Source organism: Spermophilus citellus, assembly GCF_964194105.1.
Source record: "Spermophilus citellus genome assembly, chromosome: 6".
Classification (NCBI taxonomy): Eukaryota; Metazoa; Chordata; class Mammalia; order Rodentia; family Sciuridae; genus Spermophilus; species Spermophilus citellus.
The window spans coordinates 63,717,794-63,744,982 of NC_138187.1; the positions used below are offsets into that span (position 1 = coordinate 63,717,794).

At 35.5% G+C, this 27,189-nt stretch overlaps 1 protein-coding gene across 1 annotated transcript in view; it reads right to left on the bottom strand.

Moving 5' to 3' along the window:
- The window catches only part of ODAD2 (outer dynein arm docking complex subunit 2), a gene marked incomplete at its 3' end in the record, with an annotated part of 183,749 nt that overhangs the window by 44,126 nt on the left and 112,434 nt on the right, over window positions 1-27,189 (bottom strand). Inside the window, exons 18-19 of the mRNA XM_081298031.1 lie at window positions 16,716-16,904; window positions 15,246-15,467 (exon numbers count right to left, since the gene is read on the bottom strand). Coding sequence (XP_081154157.1) covers window positions 15,246-15,467; window positions 16,716-16,904 — 411 coding nt within the window. The remainder of the gene's footprint in view (window positions 1-15,245; window positions 15,468-16,715; window positions 16,905-27,189) is intronic.

A 27,189-nucleotide genomic window follows, 5' to 3' on the forward strand; every position in this document is an offset into this window, starting at 1 on the left:
TTTCATCCATTCTGTAAGGAAGTCCTGCTTTGCCCCCCTGTTCTCATATACTGACACCAGCCTCCTAGGGACATCTGCTTCCCCTCTTCCTGATCTACTCCCTACATACCTCCAAGACAGATCTTCTAAAAACACAAATAGGATCATGTCACTGTTTGAATTAAAATGTCCCAGTGGTTTCTCAGTATGAAGAATAAAATCCCCATTGTTTTCTATGGCCTGGAAGCCCCAATGTGCTTGGGCCCCTATCCAGCTCTCCAAACACACCTTCCTAATCCCTTACTCAGCGTCAAATACCCTGACCTTCTTGCAGGTCCTCTGAAACTTAATCATACTCCATCCTAGGGTCTCTGCATGCACACTCTCTCTTTCTACTGGCTTCATCCTTCATGTCTTAATATAGATGCAGCTCCTCAAAGACACATTCTCTGACTTTCTCACCTAAAATTGGCTGTCCCTTCATTGGTCTTCATCCATTTGTTTCTTCCTGTCAGCACACTTACTGATACTTTTGTCCATATTCTTGTTTTTGATCATATATGAAGAGGGTTATGAGAACCTTGGATCTGCTCTCTCTTTCTGAATTCAGCAGGTGGCAAATAGAAGGGTGGGCTTTTCCCCTGTTGAGATCCTGAGTACTTTATATTTATTGATTTCATTACTTTGAAGAAGAGAGAACTTGTGAGAAGGAGTCATTTCCTAGATTGGCATTAAGCATATGTGATCATTCTTTACCACACTTTTTAAGAGGTCTTGTTCCCAAGTAACAATGCACGTTTTCCTCTGATTTTAGTAAATGTGTAGTCAATATCTAGAAAAGGAATAGGGTGGAGTTGCTTCTTTCACAAGTATCTATCAATATACTACCATTCAAAGGATTAGTTTGTTAAGCAGGAAATTCAAAAGCATGTACAGTTATTTAAAAAAAAAAAGATTGTGTAGGGACTTGGCGTATAGCTCACTGGTAGATATATAGTACTTGCCTAATATGTGTAAGGTCCTGGGTTTGAATTCAAGAAGAAAAGAAGGAAGGAAGGAAGGAAGGAAAATTCTGTAAAGTCATGGACCATACCCAGGTATATTAACTTAAAGTAGGTACAAAATAAATCCCTATAGTAATAGTAAGATATTTAAAATTTAAATAATAGTCTAAAAGGACAAGTCAAGTCTGTTGATTAACAGAAATTCTCAACAAAAATATTCATCCAAGTTTTATATTTGAAAATTCACTTGGCATGAGTTTAAATATAGTTAAAAAAATATATATATATATATATATTTTAGCAACATATAGTTGTTAAAAACAATATATATTTAACAACATATAGTTAAAACAATCATTTGAAAATAATTACTAAAATTAATTATACCTATACTCTTTAAACCAACAATTCAGTAATTATATGCATCAAAAAAAGGTCAAGAACATTCACAGCAGCTCTATTAACAAATTCCCATTCTTTTAATAAATAGCAGAGTCTAACACAAGAGCTTCATGTTCAAGTTACCCTTTCATAAATTCCTCAGAATGTTAGATAAATTCTGTAAAATTTGTAATCAATATATATAGTTTTATATAAAGCAACATATTATCTATATTTTTAGAATAAACTAGAAATTGTATCTAAAATAAATTAGAAAAATGTATTTGGAATAAATTAGAAACTGGTATCATAGTTAAAAAATAAATTGAAGCCCATTATTATTAAGTTCAAAATAGAAACAGCCTGTCTGCACATAAATCTACACATGAAAATCCTGAGGGGTACAATCAATAAATGAGCAAAAGAACTAAAGAGATATTTCTCAAAAGAAGAAACACAAATGGCCAACAAATATATGAGAAAATGTTCAACATCTCTAGCAATCAGGGAAATGCAAATCTAGTCAGAATGGCAATGATCAAAAATATGAACAATAAATGCTGGTGAGGTTGGTGGGGGGAAGAACGCTCGTACATTGTTGGTGGAACTGCAGACTAGTAATGCTGCTCTGGAAAGTAGTATGGAGATTCCTCAAAAAATGAGGGATGGAACCACCATATGAGCCTGCTATCACACTCCTGGGTATTTTCCCAAAATATCTAAAATCAGCATACTATACATACACAGCCAACTCAATGTTTGTAGCAGCACAATTCACAATAGCTAAATTATGGAAGCAACCCAGATGCCTGACAATAGATGAATGGACTAAGAAATTGTGGTGCGGTGGCACATGCCTGAAATCCCAGCAGCTTGGAAGCCCGAGGCAAGAGGACTGTGAGTTCAAAGCCAGCCTCAGCAACTTAATGAAACCCTAATCAATTCAGTGAGACCCGGTTTCTAAATAAAATATATGTATATATAAAGGGATGGGGACATAGCTCAGTGGTTAAGTGTCCCTGGGTTCACTCCCCAGGACCTCCCCCCACACATACACACACAGAAAAAAATTGTGATACATACACACACATACACATATACACACACATACACACATATGTATGTGTACACACACACATGCACGTGCACATGCACACACACAATGGGGTTTTACTCCATCACAAAAAAGAATGAAATTATGGCATTTGCCATAAATGGATGGAAATGGAGAATATCATGTTAAGTGAAATAAGCCAAACTCAGAAAGTCAAAGGTCAAATGTTTTCTCTCATATGTGGAAACTAGAGTAAAATAAAAAAAAGGGAAAGGGGGCGGGGAGGGTAGGATACTATAAAGAACCAATCAAATATAAATTAATAGACAAATATAAATTAGTAGAGTAGAGGAAGGAGAATGGAAGAGGGGAGGGAGGATGGGAGGGAAAAGGGGAAGAAAAAGGGGGGAATCATGAACTGAAATCAATTTCCTTGTATGTATGAGTTTGTCAGGATGAACTCAACTACTATGTATAACTACAAAGTTCTAAAAAGAAAGAAAGAAAGAAAGAAAGAAAAAAAGAAAGAAAGAAAGAAAGAAAGAAAGAAAGAGGAAAGGAGAGGAGAGGAGGAAGGAAAGGAAGAAAATAAAAATTCCTGAGGGTAAGAAGCTGAATCACTAATGTACAAGCCACTCCAGTATTATCCATAGATACACAAAGTATGAATATAATTGTAGTGGATACTGTGGTGTGCCATCCAGCAAAACTAAGTGAAAAAGCAACTGGCTAATGGAGCGTGACTGTGCATAGTATTCATGATTAACTAAGAGGTAACTATAAATTAGAACTACAAAATTCAGACATCTCTTGGCTATGGTAATTTATAATTTTTCTATTATTGGCAGAAATTCCTCCTCTTGTCTTTTTTTTTTTTTTAAATGAGGACTAACATTTCAGTGTCTAGGGCACTAGACACTGAAAATTAATAAATTAATTAAGAATATTAATTGACTAAATGTGGATTATCCCATTACATTCTAGGATGCTGGAACAAAATGGAGTCCACTTGAAACAGGAAGTTATTAATGTAAAGACAAATGAAAGGTTGCTTTGTAAAAGGTAGAAGACTTAAGGGTCTTCTTGTCCAGATGATGGTTTGGGATAATATGAAATATTTAAGAAAAGCTTAGAAAAATAATAATGACCATATATTCTTCTAAAATTAGGACTTATATATCAATTTATATAAAAATTTTGGTAAGAGATAGAAATTAAATTATATTTCTGCATTCAATGTACATCTAAATCAACTTTATAGAAAAAAAGTAGAATTATGCAAAATTTGAATATCTATAAAGGCAATTGTAGAAGGCACATTTCAGTGTAGATTAATTCCTTCTCCTACATTTATGTTAAAATAGAGGGCACTCCTGAGTCTAGCACTTCTCAAACACTGGAGCATTCTAAGTGTGCTGTCAATATTTACTCTGCACATGAAGGATATAGGGGTCTTGTTAAAATGCAGGTTCTTATCCAGCAGATCTGGTGTGCTGGTTGAGATGTTGCATTTCTAACCCAGGTGAGGCTGTTGCTCTTTTTTTTAATAGCAAGTCCTTAGTTCTCAGGGCAGCTAGAAGACATCTAATGTAAGGAAAGTCCAAATCAGTCTTGTACATTTACTCCAGTATGCCAGACAAATATTACATATATTTTTCTGCTAAGAGGAAAAAAAGGCTGATGTTCTAGAAGACAATCATTCATATATACATATATATATAATATATATATCTTTTGATATCCTCTAAAAGTGAATAACATGCATTGGACTGGCCAGGGATCTGGCACTCTGTTTAAGAACATACATTGCTATTTTTAAATCTGCAGCAAATTCAGTCTTTTATCAATAATAGTAACTTACATTTTTTTAGTATTTGCAGAAATTCCTCCTTCTTATATTTTTTATTTAAAGATGAGGAACAAATAAAATGTCCTAGATGGGCTGTCTTGTACACACAGGAATATTGTAAAGCCAAGTTCCCCAACTACCTGCCTTTCCTAATTTCATGTGGGTCAGAGCCAGAACTTAGCCTGGTGAGCATGACAGCAAACACTGGAGCATTCTAAGTGTGCTCTCAATATTTATTGAGAGTGTTAAGTTCTCCGTTCAGTGGGTTAATCATCATCAGGGGTTCTATAACTTTTTCCTTTGAAAAGGACAAATTGTGTTTCCCTGTGATCAGCATCGTGGGGATACTAAAGGTGATAATGGTCCAGCTCCCTTGCCTTTAAAACTCCTGTGGGTCAGTGGTTCTCAAGGTTTGGTATGTTTCCTAGTTACCTTTTAGGAGCTTGGTTAAAATATAAGTTCCTGGTCCTATTAACAGAGATTCTAGCAGTTGATCTAGATGGCCCAGCAATCTATATACATTTTTAACATACCCCATTAGAGTTTCTAGACTAGCAGACTATAGACTACTCTTTTGTAAACACTGCTGTGATGAGCTACAGTCCATCAGTACAACCCAGGAGTAAATCTTGGAATTGTTCCATAATGCTCAGAGTATTGTGTATACATATGAGCATTTTGACTCACAAGAAGTTATCTGACTTTAAGAATGGATGCTATTGTTTATGATATGCCAGAGGGATTTCTATCTATTTTTGTCCCTGGTTTCTAGTTTGAACTTGGATTTTCAATTTAATTTCTTTGGGGATTTTCCTTTTCATGACATATAATTAGTTGCTATTTGTAGTAGCAACAGGTGTGTCCACTGTTGGTAAAAGGTGTTTTAAGTTAAAAATAATAAAGAGATGTAAAAAGTAATAAAGTAGGAGGATCATGGACTTTTGGAAAGTAGATCATGTAAGTGGTAGGTTTTTCTAAACTTCATAAAGCATGGTGAAAAAGGTATAAATCAAACCTAGCGTAAGCATTCGAATTCTCTGGTTTCAACTTTCTTAATTGTAAAAGTGTCAAGTATGTATATATACATACACAATCAGGCACAGCTTAAAATATCATTAATATTAACTAAATTAACTAATATATCATTACCTTTGGAAAGTAAAGTTACCCTTATAAAAGTTGACAAAATAGACACAAGTGTAATTTTTTTAAATCATGGATTCATCTGGTTTTAACTGCATATACTATGTCTTATTAGTAATCATATTTAATTGGCATAAATTAAGAGTACACAAAAGTGGCAAGGGTCCCAAGAGAAGCTGGAAAATCATTAAAACTAAGGAGGAAAATAGAGCCCTAGGGACAGATTTCCAAGAGAGGATGTGAGGGTTGTAACAGGAAGAGCAGACACCATTCCACCATAAAACAAGGTTCTTCCCTGCCAAGTCCCCTCTCCCTTTGTGCTCTGCCTCATAAAGCAGTGTTTCTAAACCAGGCTCCTTCCTTCAGAACCAGCCTTAAACACAGGCGCCCACCGTCACACACATGCATCTGAGTATTTCAGCTCAACCTTCCAAGGGTGGTTTCTGGAACCAGGTTTCCTGAGTTCTTTCCGTATGACCTGCATTGTTTAGAGTGAGTTACTTAAGCTCCATGAAACTCAAGTTCTTTGTCTGTAAAGCTGAAATAATAACAGTTCCCAAGTTCATTGGATTATGGAGAACATTGACTAAAAGAATACATATGCTTTTAGCCTAATGTCTGGCACATGGGAAGCTGAATAAATAAAACAATGTTACTTTCATTCCACCTTACTGAGCTCTCTTTTTCATCTTTTTCATCTTTTTTCATCTCTACCTCTCAAGAAGAGACGGGAACTTTACTTGGTCGGGAATGAGGTGGTAGTGAAGGCAATGGATTAGACTTAGCCAAATCAAAGTGCATTCCTTACAGTGGAGCAGAGCTTCCTGGCATGGATGAAGGAGGCAGGTATTCTATTATCTAAGAACCTCCTAGGCACATAATTTTTTCACAAGTGCTCCTTGGATATTTTATAAGACAACGGAATCATCTCAAAAACAAAGACATTTGCCTGGAACTCTCTAAAGAAAACTGATAGAGGGCAGGAAACTCTTAAATAGTTATTCTCCTGTATCAGAGTGTCAGAATTTTATATGCATTAAACTTGGAAGAACACAAATAATTAAGATTATAATCCTTCATTCTTACTGAAGATATTCTTAGTTTTTAAACCTTTCTGTTACAGAAAAGTGAGAAGCTAAATAAATATGAAAAAGATGCCTACTAATGAGTTGCATGAGCTTAATGAAGTATTAAAGTAGCAAAAAACTGTTTTGAAATAAAGTCACAAGCCAAATTCTGACATTAAAAAAACTGAAAAAAAAAAAAGAGCTTCTCTAATTGCCCCTCCCTATCATTCTCTTCCCCTAATATCTGCCAGGGGAACCCAGAGTCCTTGAGACACAGACTGCAATCCAATATTCCAGTGGAAACAACACTAAACTGAGCATCACCATTATGTATGATGTAATGCCATGTATTGATTATATGGGTTTAGATATTTCACTTATTTGGGCATTAGTTTCCTCATCTATACTGTGTTTAAAATGGAAAATTCCCCTTGACCCATTCCAACTTTCCATGAATTTGTTATATGAAAGAAAACATTAAAGGAAAGTAAGACTTCTGTTTCATGGCCAGAGAGAATAATGTAAAACAATCATTTCCATGAGATTAGACATCAGATAACTAAGAACAGTGGTTTCTGAAAAAGGAAAATTAAAAAAAAGTGAATCCTCACATCTTCCCAGCCTAGTTGCTAACAGAAAGTTGCTACCTGGAGAGAGTTGACAAGCTGCAGCACAGGGAGGGGTAGCCCAAACTGAGCATGGCAGCCTTCCTGAGTTGAGGAGACAGAGCTGGGAGTCTGGAGAACCACAAGGACACTGGAGAGAAGACTGGTGAACACAGAACTCTGGGGTCTGCAGTAGGTGCCTCTTGAATCTCCAATGCAAGCTGATCAGCACCTGAGAGTAAACTACTTGAGGGCAGGAAATGAACCATCTGAAAAGGTTAGACAACTCATACAAAGTGAGGAAGAGTGCCTCCACTAACCTGAGCAGACTTCAACATACATGTAGTAATACGTAGAGTACCCAGAATGGTCTGGGCTCAATAGTGGGAAAGAATTAGGCCTATGCTGGTCCTGCTAAAATCATGAACTGAAAGAATCAAATTGCTTCAAAGTAACATACCAGAATCCCAGGCAAAAATCAAGAATATTTAGAGATATACTGAAAAAAAAAACCCTCAAAATTAGTACTCCACAGTGTTTGAAAACTCAATATGTCTAGGATCCAATGATTTATAATGAGAAAAATCAAGCAACTGAAAGTAACACAAAAATATTAGAATTTGATTATAAGTGAATCATATGTGTATGAAGCTAAAGACAAGACTCATCTTGTTAAACAGAGACATGAAAGACATCACAGGAGACCCGAATCAAACTTCAAGAGATGAAAACTACAATATTGTAGATGTAAAACACACTGGATTAAAATAAGGAAAACTAAGCATTATAAAGATAAGTGAACTTGATATAAAAATAGATACACCCTAAATTAAGACACAGATTGAAAAAAAAAGACTAAAAAAAATGTACAAAGCCTCACAGAGCTATGGAAAAACTTCAAGTAGCCAAATACAGGTGAAAATAGAGTCATCAAAAATGGTAGAAAGAGAGAGAGAGAAAAAGGAAAAGTATTTGAAAAAAATGAGTGAAATTTTTCTAAACTTGATGGAGAACTGTAAGCCCACAGAGCTAAAAATCTTAACAAACTCCAAGTCTTTTAAAAAAAAAACTCGAAGGAAACTTCAGTGAAGACCCACCACAATCAAAGTGCTCAAAACCAGTGGAAATGATAAAATCTTAAAGCTGTCGAAGAAAGACATGATATACAGATGAAAGACATAAGGATTATTAAGAGATTTCATTTAGAAAACAATGTGAGAATAAAATAGAATACCATATTTAAAGTTCTAAAAGGAAAATAAAATTGACATAAAATTCTGTACCCAGCAAAAATATTTTTCATAAACAAAGATAGAATAAAGCTTTTTTAAAAGACATATAAATTTTAGACATGAAAGAATTCATCATAAAGGAGGAATAAATAGCATTGGAAATAGCAAATTATATATGTAAGATCTTTTTTATGTTTATTTAAATTTCTGTAAAAATTAAAAATCTGTTTACAGCCTAAAACAAAAACAATGTATTGTGGCATTTGTAACATTTGTATGAGTCAAATGTATGACAGTGATAACACAAAAGTCAGGAAGGTAAAAAGAAAAACATACTGTTGTATGTCTTAAACTATATGTTTATATACATAAAATAACTTGAAGGTTCACTGTCCTGAATTAAATATGTATACTATAAACTCTAAAGCAACCACTAAAATTACAAAAAGACTTGTAACTAAGAATCCAACAAAGAAGTTAAGATGGAAACAAATGTTCAATTAATCCAAGAAAAGACAGAAAAGGAGGAATAGAAAGAACAGATGGGAAAAATAGAAAACAAAAAATAAGATGGTATATTTTTAAAGCCAACAATCTTAACATCACATTACATATGAATAATATAAACACTCCCCTCCTAATAAAGGTAGAGATTGTCATTTAAATTAAAAAATCAAGCCCTAATTTCATACTACTTACAAATAACCATTTTAAATAAAACAACATAAATTACACCATGATCATTGTAATTATTGACATTTCTTTTAAAAGCTGTGAAATGTTACAACTTGGGTTTATGTAAATAAAATCTTCTATCTCAGTATAGAGACACTGACTTCAATGAAGTCTATACTAAAAAAGAGACAAATTGGGTCATGATAGAAAATTCTACATAATTTGCAATGTCAATACTAACCCAAATAAAATATGAATGTTTATATTAGTAGCAGAAAAAGATTTCAAAACAAAGAACATGATCAAAGCAAAGATATTATTTCATACTGATAAAGAAGTCATTGAGAGAATATAATATTCCTAAACATGTATGCACCTAGTAAGAGAGCTTATAAATACATAAAGGAAAAGACTGATAAGAATTGCAAGGAGAAATTTAAAAATCCACAATAACTAACAGAATAAGTAGTTAAGAAATCAAAGATGTAGAGTAACATTATTAACTAACTTGATGTTCTTGAACTTCATAGAACATCCGGCCTAACAATATCAGAATCTCATTCTTTTCAATGAGAACACTCATTCTTTTAATGGAATTTTAACAAGTAAATCATATTCTGAGCCATACAACAATCTCGAAAAAGTTTTAAAAATATTTATTTAAGTAATATATGTCTGACTATAATGGAATTAAATTATAAATCAATAACAGAAGAGTCACCAGAAAATACCCAAATAACTGGAATGATAGATTTCTAAATAATACACTAGTCAAAAAAGAAACTGAAAGGGAAATTAGGAAGTATTTTTTACTGGATAAAAATGAAACACAGCCTATTAAAATTTCTTGGATACAACTGGAAAAACATTAAAAGAGAATTTCTAGAACTGAGTACCTATATTGGAAAAGAAAAAAGTGACAAATAATTATCTTAGTTTCCACCTTAAGAAACTATACAAAGAGTAAACGAAATCCTAAAGTAGAAGGAAAAACAAACAAATATCACATTGGAACAATGAAATTTAACCCAGAAAAGCAATAGAGAACATTTAATGAAACCAAAATCTGGTTTAGCTAGAGGTTCATAAAGTTCTAGCCAGAAATTCTGTCTTCTCTTAGGTTAGGAATAAAGGGAAGATAAAATTTACAAATATCAGTGATGAAAATGGTAAAATTTACAAATATCAGTGATGAAAAACTATGGTTTCTACATATAATAAAAGGATAAGGAATTATTATGAACAACTTTTATGCTGATATATTTAACAACTTTAATGAACTGAACTAATTCCTTGAAAGACACAAAGCACCAAAGGTTGTTCAAGAAGAAATAAATAGCTTAAAAGACCTACACTGATTAAAGAATATTCTGAGTGAAAGGATAAATAAATGGTGACACATCCATATAATGGAGTACTTAATCAGCAATAAAAGAGTGAAGTATTATATGTACAATAACATGGAAGAGTATGAAAATAATTAAACTTAGTGGAGTAAATCAAACAAAAAGCCTAGTGTATACTTTATATATGCATTTATATTAAGTTCCAGAAACTGCAGATTAATCCAGAATGAAGAAAGCAAATCAATGATTGCCCAACAACAAAGAGGGACTAGAGTGGGGGAATCCAAAGGCGTGTCAAAAAAACATAAGGGGATCATTATCTTCATTCAGTAATGGTGTTTGTGTGTGTGTGTGTGTGTGTGTGTGTGTGTGTATGCATGTGTGTGTGTGGGTGTGTGAAAACTTATCAAACTGGACACTTCAAATAGTGCATGTATATGTCAATTATCCCTTAATAACGCTAATAAGATTTCTTAAAGTTAAAAAAATGAAATAAGGAAAACATTTGATGTACATATAAAAAGTTAACCATGGTGAACTATCACCTAACTCACTGGAAACCTCCATAAATTTCTTTCTCACTTTTAAGGAGACATAAATAAGTAAAAAAAAAAAAAAATTAAAGGACACATATAAATAAAGAGAAGAAAGTCAATCAGAAAAACTCTGTGTTTACTCTGTGTCCATTCACTGACACCTCTTAGGTCTACCTTAAGTTATTTAGTAGCCTATGATCACCAAGTAGACTATCCCCAGAACTCCAAAGAACACAGGAAATGTACGAAAAGGACTCAGAACCGCTCAGAACTGCAAAGTTACATTAATGGAAAGTATATTTAGGTAAAACATTAAGTACACAGACACTGAAAATTCCTGGGTGACTTTGGTCTCTAAAATCCATTCACTTGACTCACCGACATTAATAATATTTTTGTTTTCTTACGTTAGCCTTCAAAAACTATGGGACAGGTTCTGGATTCTTACTCCTGGCTCTCTGGCCAGTACATGGACTGAGCCTGGGATGTGGCCAAGACAGGCCTGTTGACTGTACCCACAATGAATCACACTACTCTCCCCCTTTGCCCAGTGCTGGGCAGACTTCTGATAGTATTTTCTGCAATCTTTTCAATTTCCTGCCTTTCAGAAAGTTATAGCCAGAATGTAGCTTTCACCTACCTGGTATAGACATTTGCAAAAACAAATCCAATGTCACCATGGGGAAAGGAGCTTAATGTCTTTCATGGGTGCTCATCATCTCTATTTGATCACTTTTTCTGCCTTAGGAAAAGGCTTGTGTTTGCTCAATTTTTCCTACAACTTCCTTTCCTCCTTATATTACTCTCCTGAGTTATAGGTTTGTAACAATTAGTAAATAACTTTGATGTATCTCTGAGACTTTCCACATTTTCAATCCAGTTTTCAACAACTCTGCATCCACATTCACAAGATTTTGCAACAAGTCAAGTTCCTGGGCTGATACCTTTGATCAGTTCTGTGTAAAAATCATGGAGGACACAGTGAATTTTTCCAATCATATTGTGTGTACCAGAGCAGAGCAGGGGAGTTATTGGTCCATTTAGAAGAGATTCTTCCTCGGAAGGCTCCGGACACAGGATTGTTTTTCAATATAATTGAATCAGGAAATCTTTATTGACCTCTCGACAGTGTTTAAACACAGCCTTTGAAGCTCACTCTTTCTTTGACTTATAGAACTCCTGCTTAACCTGTTAACTTCTCAAGTTTACTTTGACAGCTCTTCTTCCTAGTTTACGTGCCCCCAAAGTGAAAATGTAGACATTTCCCAGGCTTCTCTAGACTCTGCCAAAAACATCTTACCCACCCTCTCGCATGGTTTTATACTTCTTGGCAGATAGTTTCCAAATGTCCCCCGTCTCCTTGTCTCTAAATTGGCATTGTCTGGTAAGGAAACCACTAACTACTAATTATTTTGAAACATGGCTAGTCCAAAATCGATGTACTATAAAACACAAATTGGATTTTGAAGACTTAGTACCAAAAAAAGTATAAACAAAATAGTAATTTTATATTGATCACATGTTGAAATAATAATATTTTGGATAAATTGAGCTGAATAAAATATATTACTAATTTTATCCATTTTTTTAAGAGAGAGTGAGAGAGGAGAGAGAGAGAGAGAGAGGGAGAGAGAGAGAGAGAGAGAATTTTTAATATTTATTTTTTAGTTCTCGGCAGACACAACATCTTTGTTTGTATGTGGTGCTGAGGATCGAACCCGGGCCGCACGCATGCGAGGCGAGCGCGCTACCGCTTGAGCCACATCCCCAGCCCTTATCCATTTATTTTTATGTTTTGCTAAATTATGACTATTAGAAAATTTAATATTATGTACATGGTTCACATGGCATTTCTACTGGACAGCCCTGCTCTACACCTAAAATTCAAATGGGCCATTCAAATTGAACAGATGAAAAGCTGAACTCACGGTATTGTAGCCGCTCAAGCCTGCACCTTCACTGTTACTACAGCAAAAATATCAGTAGTCATGAGAGATAGATTGCATAACATCAGCTGTTACTGTTGAGGAAACTGTAGGACAAAGGCGCTAACCCTAGAATGATTTATTTATGAATAGGGTGACAGGTAACTGACAGAGCCTGGTAATTGCAGAAGATTCTGTCAACATTTGTCATGTCAGCTGCAGCAGGAAAGTCTGCAGGAGTGGAAAATAACACAATAAGCATTTGACCAGAGAGGGGCAGTAGCAATTAGGAACAAAAGAGCCTGGAATCTGCCAAGAGTGAATGATTATGCATTCAAAGTCAGAAAAAACAATTGCATACTGGAGACATATTCACAGTAGGTAAGTGAATCACCCTAATTTGCAGAACATTTTTCTTGCATTATTGTAGAATGGATTCTTCTTCATTTAGCCTGAAGTTTGGAGTCATTTGCTCTCTTTCTTTTATTACCCATATCCAAGCAACTAACAAATCCTGTTTATTCTACTAATCCCAGTACACCAATTCACATATTTTTTTTTTCTCCTTAAATACAACCAGAAAAGGGAAGCAATAGGCTTCCCACACAGCTCTGTGAGGTCTGGGGCTTGGAGCAGGTTGAGAAAAAAGGGGACAGGTCACCTCCACAACATACATCCATGCCAACAACGCCCCAAAGCAAGGCCTGCCCCTGTATCATTGCAGATGGCCTTGCCAAAAAAAAAAAAAAAAGTCCTATTATTTACAGTTATCCTCCCACAGACATAACAGTAGTTAGGAATGCAAATAGATGAGACAGACCCCTTGATCACCAAAGAAAGGCTCTGTGCACAGCAGAAGCACCTTCTTTGCTCTCTCTTTAATGTCTACACACCTCCATCATTCTTATTTCCTTCATTTTCTAATAAGCTGTGTGGGTGGGTGAACACAGTTACAACACTTTACACAAAAGGGATTCTGGATTATCTGTCGATTTGCATTAGAAGAACTCCTTGAGAGTGGCATAGATGCCTGGCATCTAATGATCATCCTAATGACCATGCAAACCTTATGAAATCTGAAAACTTTCTGAGCTGTCTAGAAATGCTCTTCTTAAACTAACTGGGAATGCTCTAAGTATGTGCTATGTGTCAGACACTTTACCAGGCTACTTAACTTTTGCCGTTTTGTTTTTGTAAAGGCTGTATGCTTACTGCGTCTTAGACTGTGCCAATCATGTTCAATAACAGAATGTATGATTTTAAATTAGAAATCTCTTCTTTTTGAAGTGTGAACATAGTCACATAGAAGTGACAATGTTTTCATTATTCTTTAGTAACTGGAAGTTAACATTCCAATTTTTTTTTATAATTTACTTTTTAAAATTGCTCCTTAGTCTAAAAGGTGCTTTTTATGCCAGATTTTTGCTTGACAAAGTACATAAGCCTAACTTATGTGTCACAGAAACAGATTTATAATGGAAAGAATGATATATTTAAATGTAATTTGGGTTTCATTTCAGAAAAATTAACATCACATCTTTCAACTATAATAAGTTTGAAGGATGAATTAAAATAATTGCCTAAAAAATTACCAATTGGCATTTTTAAGAGTATTATTCATCTTAGATGTTTCATATTTAGCATATCTAGATTTGACTAGATATGAATAACTGGAAATTTAAAATCTTATCTAAAATATCAACTCAGGACATAACATTTCAAAGTGTGAATGTGTCTGGTTGTCGTTGGTGTCAAATTAAGGTAATAAACACTAAAAACTATATTGTACAAGGAAACAAGCTATTGATATTTTAATATTTTAATCAGTTTTTCCTGATGCATGCAAGCTGTTTGGGTACTCTAAGTATTTTTGTACTTATTACCATCAAAATATTCTAGGTAGTTTCCAATGTGGAGCTTCACTGAAGTCTACATGCAGAAATTCTTCTAACTGTATGTTGGTTAAAGGCAAAAATGTTTGACGCAAAGATTTAAAACACCACACTGTCTTTGAATTGATCCTTTGTTGTTATAGTAAAGACTTTTAAGCTTTAGTCTAACAACAACTTCAGTCATTTCTTTTGCTGTTTAGCTGGTGTCTCTGCATGTGCCTATTGTTTTTTTATGTACCTGCTAAACAAACAATATATCAAATAGAATTATGAATACTAATGATTGTTCATGTCCTATACATTTTATTTAACTTAATTCAAATTATAGAATGATTAATTATTTTATGAAGTACATTTATATGCTTTGATTTAGAAAAATTCTGTATTCCCTACAACTTTTCTGCAGCACAAAACCATGTTAACACATGGCTCAAATATAGCTATGGTCCAAAAAGGAAGCACTTTTGTGCATCCAAGAAAAGCTTCATGTCCCTTCAGCTTCTTTCCAACCTGCATTTACCACATTTGGACTAAACCGTGAAGTCATTCAACTGTACCTTTACTGCGCCATTCTCATGCATGGTGATGCAGTTATCTGCATCTTCTGAGAGTTGATACAAGGCCTGAGCGGTTGCTCGATGCACATTGGTGTCATTTGATTTCAGGTAGCGCACCAAAGGAGCCACTGCTCTGTGCTCGCCAAAGGCCACTCTGTTTCTGCCCCACATACAGCAACGTGAGACAGCCTCTGCCAGATGACGCCTCAATTTATCATTATTCTGCACAAAGAAAACCAACTTAAGAAATGTGCATTGTAATCACCCTGTGGGTTCACATGTATGCACTTTATGCTTATGGCCACACTAAGATGCAAATGAGTTTAGAGGGATGTGGTAGCTGGCTACTTAGGAGGTGTTTTGAAGGAGCTAGTATTGTGGTGGGTCACGAATGACCAAGGTTCAATTCTGAGTTGTCTTTGTACAAACTGGATTTTATAGAAAACTGGATATTCTTCAAGGAATACCCCACATAGCTGGGATAAACGGATTAATTCTTCTTCTTCACCTTAGGAATACTTCTACATCTTGGTAACACACCTTGGGCCCCAAGGGGATGAAGACAGTGTAGCAAATACGATAACATAATTGGGGTCCTCCATTTTTCTTTCTGTATACCTTGTGCAGATTGGATCCTTTTTGTATGTAATTACCTTCTACAGGTAAAATATAACTGAATTGGACATGGTCTCTGTTTAATTGTACTATCCTCCTGACTCAGGCAACAACTTGGTGAACTTAACAATCTAGCAGATTCTCTTAGGAACTCAAAGTATCCGATACCAGGTATTGTTCCAGTGTTTGAATTTCTGCTCTGTGACTTTTCTGCCAAGTGGCAGTCCAGGCTATGCTTGAATACCTCTGATTAAGATGAAGTCATTGTCCCTCAAGGCTGTCTATTCTATCTGGCACAGCTTTAGGTAAACAATACAGTGGTTGCCAACACCTTCTAGCTTAAGAATGCTATCAATCCAAGCTGGCTAAGCGGAGGAGGTGCCACTCAACTTCTAATGTTGGCATGAACAATAAAAATGATGATGGTGACAGTGAATAGGTAACACTTACATAGTAGCACTGCTATTTGCCACCACTTCCCTTGCCAGTGACAAAGAAAAAATAGCCCCTTAGGATGAAGTTGTGGCTCAGTGGTAGATCTCGCACCTGGCCTGTGTGAGGAACTGGGTTCGATTCTCAACACCACATATAGGTAAATTTATCAATTAAATAAAGGTCCAACAACAACTAAAAAATATTTTTTAAAAAAACAGCCTCCATTCTACAGGAGCCTGCATATTAACATTTTATCATTTCAAAATATACTTTTGCATATCTAGGTTTCAGAAAAATTAAGTGAGTTAAGAAAATCGCATACTTCATAAGCGATGGATATGAACCAGGAATTCAGGTCTCTGGGCTTTAAACTCACGATCTGACAATAAATATTAAAAATAAAAAAGATGTGCTACTTACTGTATTTGCCAGCTTGGATAATAAAGGAACAACCCCATGATCTGTAATAACAGCTAAGTTTTCTTGATCTTTTGCTATATTGGTAATAGCAGCACATACGCTCGCCAAAACTTCTTTATTATCCGATTTCAGTAAATTGACAACAAGTTCCAAACCACCAACAAAGGAACGAACCATTTCTCCAGCATCCTAGACAAAAATAAAAAATAAAGGTGGTATCAAAAAATAACCTATATTTAAGATCTTTTTCCAAAGGTAGAAAGTAAAAAAAAAAAAAATCTGTGAGGTATCACCTTTGGGATGAAAGACAAATTAAGTTTAATTAATTTTTATATTATATATAATTTCTACGTATGTCTGTGTAAAGTATATGTGCATATATGTAATATGAATATACATATATGAATATATATACAATATACACACACACAATTCAGTTTGAAGATTCGTTTTGTGAGAGTCACTGTGTGATCTACTAAGGACACAGAGTTAATAAAATACAGTTGTTTTGTTCTTTGAAGCCACTGCAAATAATGAATGAGCCAACAGTGAACTACTGCTGTTAGGGTTGGGTCCTTGCAAGGCTCTGGACACAATATTTTCATCATTTTGTGAATATATGATCCTGTTTACATGGTTCTGTTTTGAAAACACCTAATTTCATATAGATTCTTAAATCATGAGCCTTGAACTGAAGGCCAACAGTGCTGCAACTCATGCAAGGAAGCTCATCCAATGGACAAATTTTCTCCGTAAGGCACATCAAAGATGTCACAAGCAGTGAAACTCCACAAAAAGTACAACCACAAAAATGGGATCCTAATTAGAACAAGTTAGACTCCACATCAGTATGTCAAAGTACACTCCACTGTGATATACAGCTAAAACTTTTAAAGCCCTAGTTAGATCCTAGGGATGGAGTCCAGTGGTGAGGTGCTTGCCCAGCAGGTTGGAAGCCCTGGGTTCAAACTCCAGGATTAAAAACAACAACAAAGAACCCTAGGCAGCACTGCAGTACTAGACCATTTTTTAAGCCTTGAAATAACTAACAATATATACAAAAGTATGAAAAATGTGGCTCAGAGACCAGAAATGGATACTTGTTGACAATATGAGGGCTGAAACAAGAAGGCAAAACATTATCTTATTCATGCTTGGAACATGCATGTCAGATGACACCAAGTTTCCAACTTTCTGCACAGGTCAGAGAATGACTGTAAAAACACCCTGAATATTGGTGTGGGGGTTACAAATAAATTTTAGCAAGAATTCATCAGTAACATGGAGATTATATATATTCTCTCTCTCTCTCTCTCTCTCTCTTTCTTTCTTTCTTTCTCTCGCCATTCTGTTGGGTACAATGGATGGGGAAGATTGATACTGAGAAATCACATGTATAATGAGTAGCCCTTGGGGGGAGCAGGTAAAGGTGTTATAAATACACACAAGGGGATTTTAGCTTTTGTAAAGATTCAAGGATTGTCTCCCCAAGAGGATCTGTGTCAGTTAAAGCCTAAGGGCCTTCCATATGAAGGGGGTTATGGATGGATGACACTTCACGTGACACAGATTCATGAGAGAGAAGGTGGTTCCCCTCACACACCCCAGTTCAGAATGGTTATAGCCTAAAATGAGAAAAGGAGCTTGGGAGAAAATGAGTCTGAAGAGGTGACATCTTGAAGGAGCTGATAAAGACTTGGTGGAGTTTGGAGTTTCTTTAAAGGCATTTGAAAGTCACAGAAGAGGCTTAAGTAGGGGAGGTACTACTCTTATACTCTAGGAAATCTCTCAGGATTATGGATGCAGAGTTGGGGTGGGGACAAAGAATGAGGTTAGGAAGTCATAGGCTATTTCACGAGTCCAGACAACAGGTTGGTGATAGAGTAGAGGAGGGGGATGATCAAAGTCTGCAGAGAAAGGTGTGGATTGGGGAAGCCTCATGGGAGAAGGTCAAAGTGATTGATGACTCCCATGTTTCTGGGTTAACCCAGTGGTGCCGATGTTGGAAAAACAGTTTTTGTTTTGTTTTGGGGGGTGGAGAAGGGTGAAATTTGGGAAGAGAAGACCTAATTTGAATAAAGTGACCACGGACATTTAAATGGACATATGCAGGAGTTGGAGGACAATATGGGTTTGGAGCTCAGAAAAGAAAAGTAGACTGGAAATATGGATTTGGAATTCACTGGCATAAAAATGGTAACTCTGAAACAATGATTATGAAAGAATGAGGAAGTGTGATCAGAATGAGCTCTGTCCTGGTGTTCCAGGTACGGGCAAAGGAAAAGAATATCAGAGGACCTTGGAAACAGATGTTTGAACACAAATCCCCACATCCCACTGAGAAACTGTATAAATGAGGGTCTCTAATGTCCACCAATTATTTGGCCCCATGACTTTCTTACATAATAGAAATTAGCATCTTTTGAATCTCAAATGTATGTCATACGTGCATAAAGGCATTTGAAAGTATTTCACATAAATTACCCCAGTTAAGACTCACCATCACCTTGCCAAGTAGGTATCAATATTTCCATTTTAGATTTTTTTTTCATTGAGGTTTCACAGATGTTGAACTTCATAAACTAGATTGCAGGAACTGTGTCTTACTCAACTTATAGATTTTTATGAACCAATAATTGAGTTGTCTCATCCTCATGCCCCCAAATTCTCCCACAGTCTTCCCAGCCCTTAGGACAAAATTCGAACCTGACACACAGTTTACATGCCCTTCATGCTGTGCCCCGGCTTAGCTTTCCTGCCTTGATGGCCCCTCTCTAATAGTTTCCCATGTCCTACCCCAGTGGCTCCCCACATGACTTATAATCACTGCCTTGGGACTCATTCCCTAAGAATGTGATTCATTAAGTCTGGGTGGGGCCTATAAAAATGAGTCTTTGTAAAAGCTCTCCTGGTGAGCCTGAACTTGAGCCAGTGTTGGGAACACTGCTTTATGCATTAAGTCCTCCAGGTTTCGTGCCCTTAAACCTGCTGCTTGCACATGCCTCCACACCTTTGCACATGTTGTTTTGACTCCCTTCTTGGTTTGGGAATTCCTACACATCTTCAGCTATCAACTGAGGAATCATTTTTTCCTGGGACTGTCTCCTAAACTTCAAATCTGAGTCAAGCAGATCCTCCTATAATGCTGATTTTTCTGTTTTATAGAAATGATCACTCTTCGTAGCCATGGCTTAATCATTTTCCTTTGACCTTGAACTGTAAGTTCTAGGAGGGCAGGGACTCTTTGTCTTGTCCATCATTGTATGCCTAGTGACTATGCCAGCTTCTAGTCGTCAATACATGCTCAATTAACGTTTGTCAAATTTGATTGCAAACTCACCACTATAACAGGAAGCTTTCACTGCAGGCATAACAAGCCAAACTGAGCTGCTAGTAAGTAGTGAAGGTAGGACCCACGCCAGGTGATATGCAAATGTAAAAACAACATATTGCCTCTCCTGATTGCTGTGTGAACAGATATGAGCAATACTGGTGGCCTAGTGCTCAGTGCCAAATTTAAATACAATTTCTACTTCCAAATTCTGATGTATTCACACAATTATTTGAAAAATACTTAATTGCTATTTTTTTTAGAATTCTACAAATAAAGCTTCTCATGTAACACAAAATAAATTATATTTTCAACCACAGTCTGCACTTATCATGTTTCTATGCATTAGGATGTAATCAAATCATAAATTATAAACATGATTTTATTAATCTCCAAATATTCAACACAATTTAATCCTAATTATCCAGAAAGGGTAATCCTAATTACCTTTCAAGTCCTAATTATCCATGTTATAGATAAGGAAAAACCTTAGAGGAATTCATTAATATGCAGTGAGTGGCAGGAGAGGGATTTGAATCCAGATCTGTCTAATCCCAAAGTCCCTCTACCATATTACCATTGAGCTCTAGCCACATACCTGGTTCAAAGGAAGTTGTGTGCCATGTAAGGTCCAAATAAAAAAACAATTGGCTTTCTCACAAAATTTCAGGGAACTTCAAAAACATAGTCCTAATGCTCGACTTCTCTGATTCCATCTGTGTCCATCTTATACCTTAGTCAATTACAAAATTAAAGAATTTTTTTCCCCATGAACTAGAGGAATTCTGGAAAGATGGTAATTGCAAAGTTTCTGAAGTTTCCTATAATAACTGAGCAATGAGTATTAAAAATAAAAAAAGACATATATGCAGTAATATGAGGTGACAAGATATCCACACTGACTCCAAAATGAACAGACCGGGACAAACCCACAACTTGTGAACAAGACCACAACTTCAGGAGGTTTGATGGTGTGGGTACAGTTGTCACTCTCTGTAGCAGTAGCTGAGTCCCATGAATACTGAAAACTACAACACTTGGCTCTTGGGAGGAATGACTGGCAATTGCATCTAAATTGAGCAGAGCAGAAACACTGGGATAAAAGAGTAAGAAAGTCCAGATTTAAAAAAAGAAAAAAGAGGAACAGGACAGAGCAGCAAGGATATATTCTCCATCACTGTGAAATGAAAAATGATCCTGAGGATGTGCAACTAGTAATGCTGTCCTGCTCACAGCTCTTCCCCTCCCCAAAACAGGAAAACTTGTTTCTCTTAATAATGAGCAACATAAAAAAAACAGACAGTCAATTTCTATGTGGAGTTATTATAAGGAATTAAAACATAGAGAATAAGGAAATAGAAAAACATCCTTATAGAGAATGAAAACACATTAAGAAGCCATGCAAATTGTAATGCAATGTGTTTATTTTATTTATTTTTCTTAATGCTGGGGATTGAACCCAGAGCTTTGCTCATGTTAGAAAAGTGCTCCACCACTGAACTATAGCCTCAGCCCCTAGTAACATTTTTAAATGAACTAAAACAAGGCTATAAAAGCAATGGATAAAAAAACAAGTTAGAATCATGAAAATCCACAAATTAGGTGATTAGGACGTGACTTAGGAGAAGCAAAACTTCCACAAAGGAGAAATGAAAGAAAAATTCATCTTGGAAATGAAGAGTCAACTAGAAGGAACACAAGAATGCATGAACACAATGGCTAATCTCTTTAAATAAATAGAAGATGTGAAAACTGCAAAGTAATGAAAAAAAGAACTCACAAAATATTCAAGAGAACAAATAGGCCGAGGAGATCTAACACACTTGTGTTTAGAGTCCCCAAGAAGGAAAACAAAACTATACAATGGAGAGGATTTTTGAAACTATAATTTGAGACAACTCTCTCTTGAAAGAAGTATTGAGAGTATATTCAAAAGTCACTTTTTGTACCTGGGAAATTTTACTTGGAATGGGGTAACATGAAAACACATTCTAACACAACTGTTGGACTTTAATTAAAACACACACACACACACACACACACACACACACACACACACTTTGGTTATTTAAGCAAAAAGACCAAGTCATTTGTAAGGAAAACAATATTATTCTTAGACTTTTCAAAAGCAATCTCTATGATAAATAAAAGGGAATAATACATCTAGTTACTGAACGAGAGAAAATATTGATCAAAGTTCTCTCATTGAGCCAATTTGACATTCAGTGCATAAAACTGTTATAAACATGGAAGATTTGAGGAAGTGATGGCAATATAAGTTTGACCTGAGAAATCTACCTTTGAGAATGAATGTCAGACTTCCAAAAAGACTAGAAAGACATCAACAAAAGGACTGTGGGTTTTTTTTATTGTTTTCTTTTCTTGTATTTAATATTTGGTCAACACGTATTAATTGTACATATTGATTCTGTGTGATATTCCAACACATGCATATAACATACACTAGCCAAATCTAATCTCTCTTTATCCATACCCCACAAGAAAACTTTCCAACTTGCTTTAATCACTTTTCTATATTCAGGTTGATTTTCTTTTTTTACTTTCACAGTTGAGAGAACATGCAGTACTTGTCTCTATCTAGCTTATTTTCACCTAACATAAAGTCCTCCAGTTCAATTCATTTTGCTAGCCAGAATTTCATTCTTCATGACTAAATAATATTCCATTGTGTATCTATACCACATTTCTTTTACCCATTCATTGATGGGCATCTAAGTTGATTCCATATGTTAGCTATCATGAGTAGTGTCACAACAAAAAAGGGTATACACATATCTATTTGGCATGCTGATCTCATTTCCTTTGGATATGTCCAGAAGAGAGAATACTGAGTCACATTGTAACTCTCTTTTTAGTTTTTTGAGGAACCTCCATATTGATCTCCATAACGGTTCTGCTGATCTATATTCCTATCACAGTCAATGAGGGTTCTTTTTTTCCACTTCCTTGCCAACATTTGTAATTTTTTTTTCTTTGTAATAATAGCCATTCTAACTGAAGGTCAGAGTTTGGATTGTGAATTTCTTAAAATTCCCTACTGATTTCATTTCCTTCAGGACTATCTCAATCCCCTTCTTAGGACTGATGTTTTAGTCAGCTTTTTCATTGCTGTGACCAAAAGACCTGGTAAGAACAAGTTTAGAGGAGAAAATGTTTATTTGTGAGGTCATGATTTCAGAGGTTCCAGTCCTAGACAGTCATTCTCTGGGCCCTGAGGTGAGGTAGAACATCATGGCAGAAGGATGTGGCAGAGGAGAGCAGCTAAGGCATAGGCATGGTACCAGAAAGGGGAGAGAGAGAGAGAGAGAGAGAGAGAGAGAGAGAGAGAGAGAGAGAGAGAGAGAGAGAGAGAGAGAGGAGCTGTGCTCTCCAAGAACAAAACAGACACCACAAAGGCACACCCCCAATAACCCACCTCCTCCACCCACACCCTACCTGTCTACAATTACCACGCAGTTAATCCATATCAGTAGATTAATTAGTGGATTAGGTGAAGGGTCTCATAACCCCATTATTTCACCTCTAAACTTACTTACATTGTTCTCACACATGAGCTTTTGAGGATACCTCATATTTAAACCATAACCATTGGTCACGCCTTCCCTCTACACTCTTACAGATGTTTTTCTCCAAAATCCATTTCCCCATTTTTCTCTGCTTGCCAAACCTTGATTTTGAATGTCTGCCTCATACCCACAGCATCAGGAGGGGTCCTCTGGACCCCAAGGGCAGTTCTGGACTAGCCCACCCCTATCACCCAAGTCCCCTCCACTTGCCAATTATTTATTAAGGGTCCAGTTATGACCAGTGAAATCTGAAATATTCTCTTGTAGTCTTCCAAGAACGTTTTGTTAGTTGTAAGGAATTATCACAGGTCACATTGAAAACAGCAAAAGGAAAAGAGACTGGGACCTTGATGTGACATTGTTGAGTTTCTGGACCAACTAACCCCAAAGACTGATTCTGACATTTACAGACAAAGGCATCTTTAGCTCTTTATTGTATTGCAATGATTTTCTTATGGGTCCCTCCTCCATTCATTTGACAGCTTTTCAAGAACAGAGGTACCTGCTCTTTTTTTCTGATTCTCCTTGGCAGATAGGCTCCTGCCTGTCACACAGTGGCCAGTCAATAACTGTTTGTTGAATTATGCAAACAGAAAATGAGAACTACAAGTTTAAGACCCTTAGACATAGTGATAAACACTAAAAAAATAATATTATCTCTATATGGTAGAATACAAATTGGTAGGATCAGGTCCATAAGCCAAATTCCAAATCGACCTTGCTTCTCTGGAGTCAGCCTCACAGAGCCTAATGAATTCCCGATTCTCTCATTTTGCTTTATCAGTAGAGATAATAAGCCACAGCATTGGGGCTGTACTGGGAAAAGTGACAAAAGTGATCACATCTCCCTCTGATCCAAGAACTTCCTAAGGGGCATGGTATGAGATACAAGGAGCCAAAGTCTCTGAGAGATCATGGGCCTCGCTCACCAGCATCTCGAGCTTGCAATCAGCAGGACAGAGAAATGTTAGACTCAAAAGCCTTCCCGCCAAAGTTTGTTTATTTGTTTTGAAGGTGTGATTTCTTTCTTTTCTCTTTTTCTCTTTGAGTTTAAACGTTTTAAACATATGACGTCTTGCCGGCCGCATAGTTTCTATGGAAAGGGAGACAGTATATTTGAGGATGGAAAAAATAATTACTCTGCCAAAACTGTCTTTCCCTAGCGCTAAACGACTGGGCAAATTCACCACATTTTCCACCTTCTCACATATCTTATAAACTAGCCTTTGCCAGTTTCACCACTGGTACAATGCTGGTTATGCACAATTCAAATATTCGTCTATAACAGAAAAGGCCTTAGTAATAATAACAACTGCCTAATTTCTCGAAGTTAAAAACGGATTCCGTATGCCTTAGTTTCAGGTGACCCTCATAAACCTGCCTCAAGGAGGCATGATATCCTCAATTTATAATCACAGAGGCTCAAGGTTCATGAGTAATTAACAACAAAACTAAACGTTAACCTAAGATTCCTTGAATTCTGTAGTATCTTTTCATAATATGCTGTGTACTTAGCCATGGAAGCCCTCACAGTGATAATACTCATCAGATTAAGTCAAGTTTATCATCAGAAGAATATTCACAATTTGGGGAATTAATAATTCCAAAAAAGATAAAGTTATGTTGCCAATGGCATTTCCTGAGACAAACAAAAACAATCCCCGAAAAAGAGAATATGAAACCGCTTTTTAATACTATTAAAGATGGAATGATTAAATAAGTAGAAAAAGGTGTCAAGTTCAAACTAAACAGAAAATCAAGTCGAATGCACAAATACAATAAAAAAATGTAAAATAGCCAAAATACGGACATTTGGCTAAAATTCAACTAATAGGAAAATATTAAGACATTATTTACAGATTAATGAATAAAACAGAGAATACTGGGTGTTTTGGCACAGAGCAATTAAATTAATGGGTATGAAATTCTTTCTCTTGCCTCCAGCAAAAAGAACTGGCAGTTTTCTGATGAGGTGAGATATACATAATACAACTTTAAAGCACATACAAGACAAGCGTAACATGACTTAAGACAAAAATTTTTAACCAGAAGAGCTATAAAAACACTGCTCTATGCCACATAGAGACCATATGATGCATAATATAGCATTTGAAAAAGATTTAAAAATAGCACATGGCATATAAAAATTTCAAAAATCCTACACTCACATTCGAATAGCATAGCATGTCAGAGAAACCAAAACTGAACAGGCAAATCTTGTCCTAAATGCATATTCAATAAATTAAATCCTTTTAAAATTCTAAATACACTGTATATATACTCCAGGAGAACAGGGTTTGTTTGTGCTGCTCTATCACAATAACAACCTTGTTCTTTTCCCAGTGGTTAACAAATCCTAAAGTTTTAAAAAAAATTGTTGATGAATTAGAATTACCTTATACTCTCAAATGTAGTTTTTCAAAAAATCAAAATTAGAATATCAGTTATAGTGCTTTTCCTTATAAGCTGAAGGAAATATAAATTAATTTCAGGTAAAAGAAATGATATAATCCTTATAGTCCAGATTTACATAGCAAAAGCATATTAACGCTTTGAGGATAGTTTTATCCAATTGACTCTCAAGAAAAATAAAGAATATAAATTGATGCTTTCTTTTTTTTCTACTTTCCTAACCTAGTACAAGACAATTTTCTTAAATATCATAGGACAACTGTAATTTTTCCATTTTACCACCTCCTATGTTTATTCTGCTTTAGATGCAATATTCTGTTAATGAGGAGGTCTAAATTGTGAGGAATCATTGTGTAACCAGAGGCTTACAGAGTTAATTATGTGACATTCTTAACCAATGACGCATTTGAAAAAACTTTATAATAAGTACAAGGTGCTAAATGAAGGTAAGTCATATTATCATAAAATAGCTATTATTTATAAGCTACATTTGTATATATTTGTGAGTATTTTTAAAGCATATGCATTTTTTTATTTTTTTAAATGTATATAAATATCTATATCTATTTAAATTTTCTCCTTGCTTACACTCAATAACCCACAGATTGAGATGAGTAAAGCAAAGTCCTGCTCAGGTTCAGACAGATGCTTCTGAAAAGTGAATTTTATGGATCAGGCTAAGAATAACACATGAAACAATAATTTTCACAGAATAACAATTAACTATATGAAATATCATGCTGCAGAAACAAGAGATTGCTTTCCAAAAGTTTACTTCTTGGGTCAGTTATACCACATTTTTCTATAAATATGTGGTTAGCATGCCAATTTAGCATGTGAGAATCTATTTAACTCATAATGAATGTGAAGTATCACATTAAGTTAATTGTAACTAATCCTTATCTTCATGATGTGACATCATTCACAAGTCTGTGGGGAGGGAGAAAGTAGAGCTGTATGTGATTGAAAGTAAGTTATTGTCAATTTAAGCTAGAATACGGTAACTTTAGAATATTATATACAATTCCCATTAGTAACCACAAGAAAATATCTATAAAATATGCACAAAGTAAAATGAGAAGGAAATCAAAATGTCACTGTAAAAAATCAACTCCACACAAAGGAAAGAAGTAACCAAGGAAAT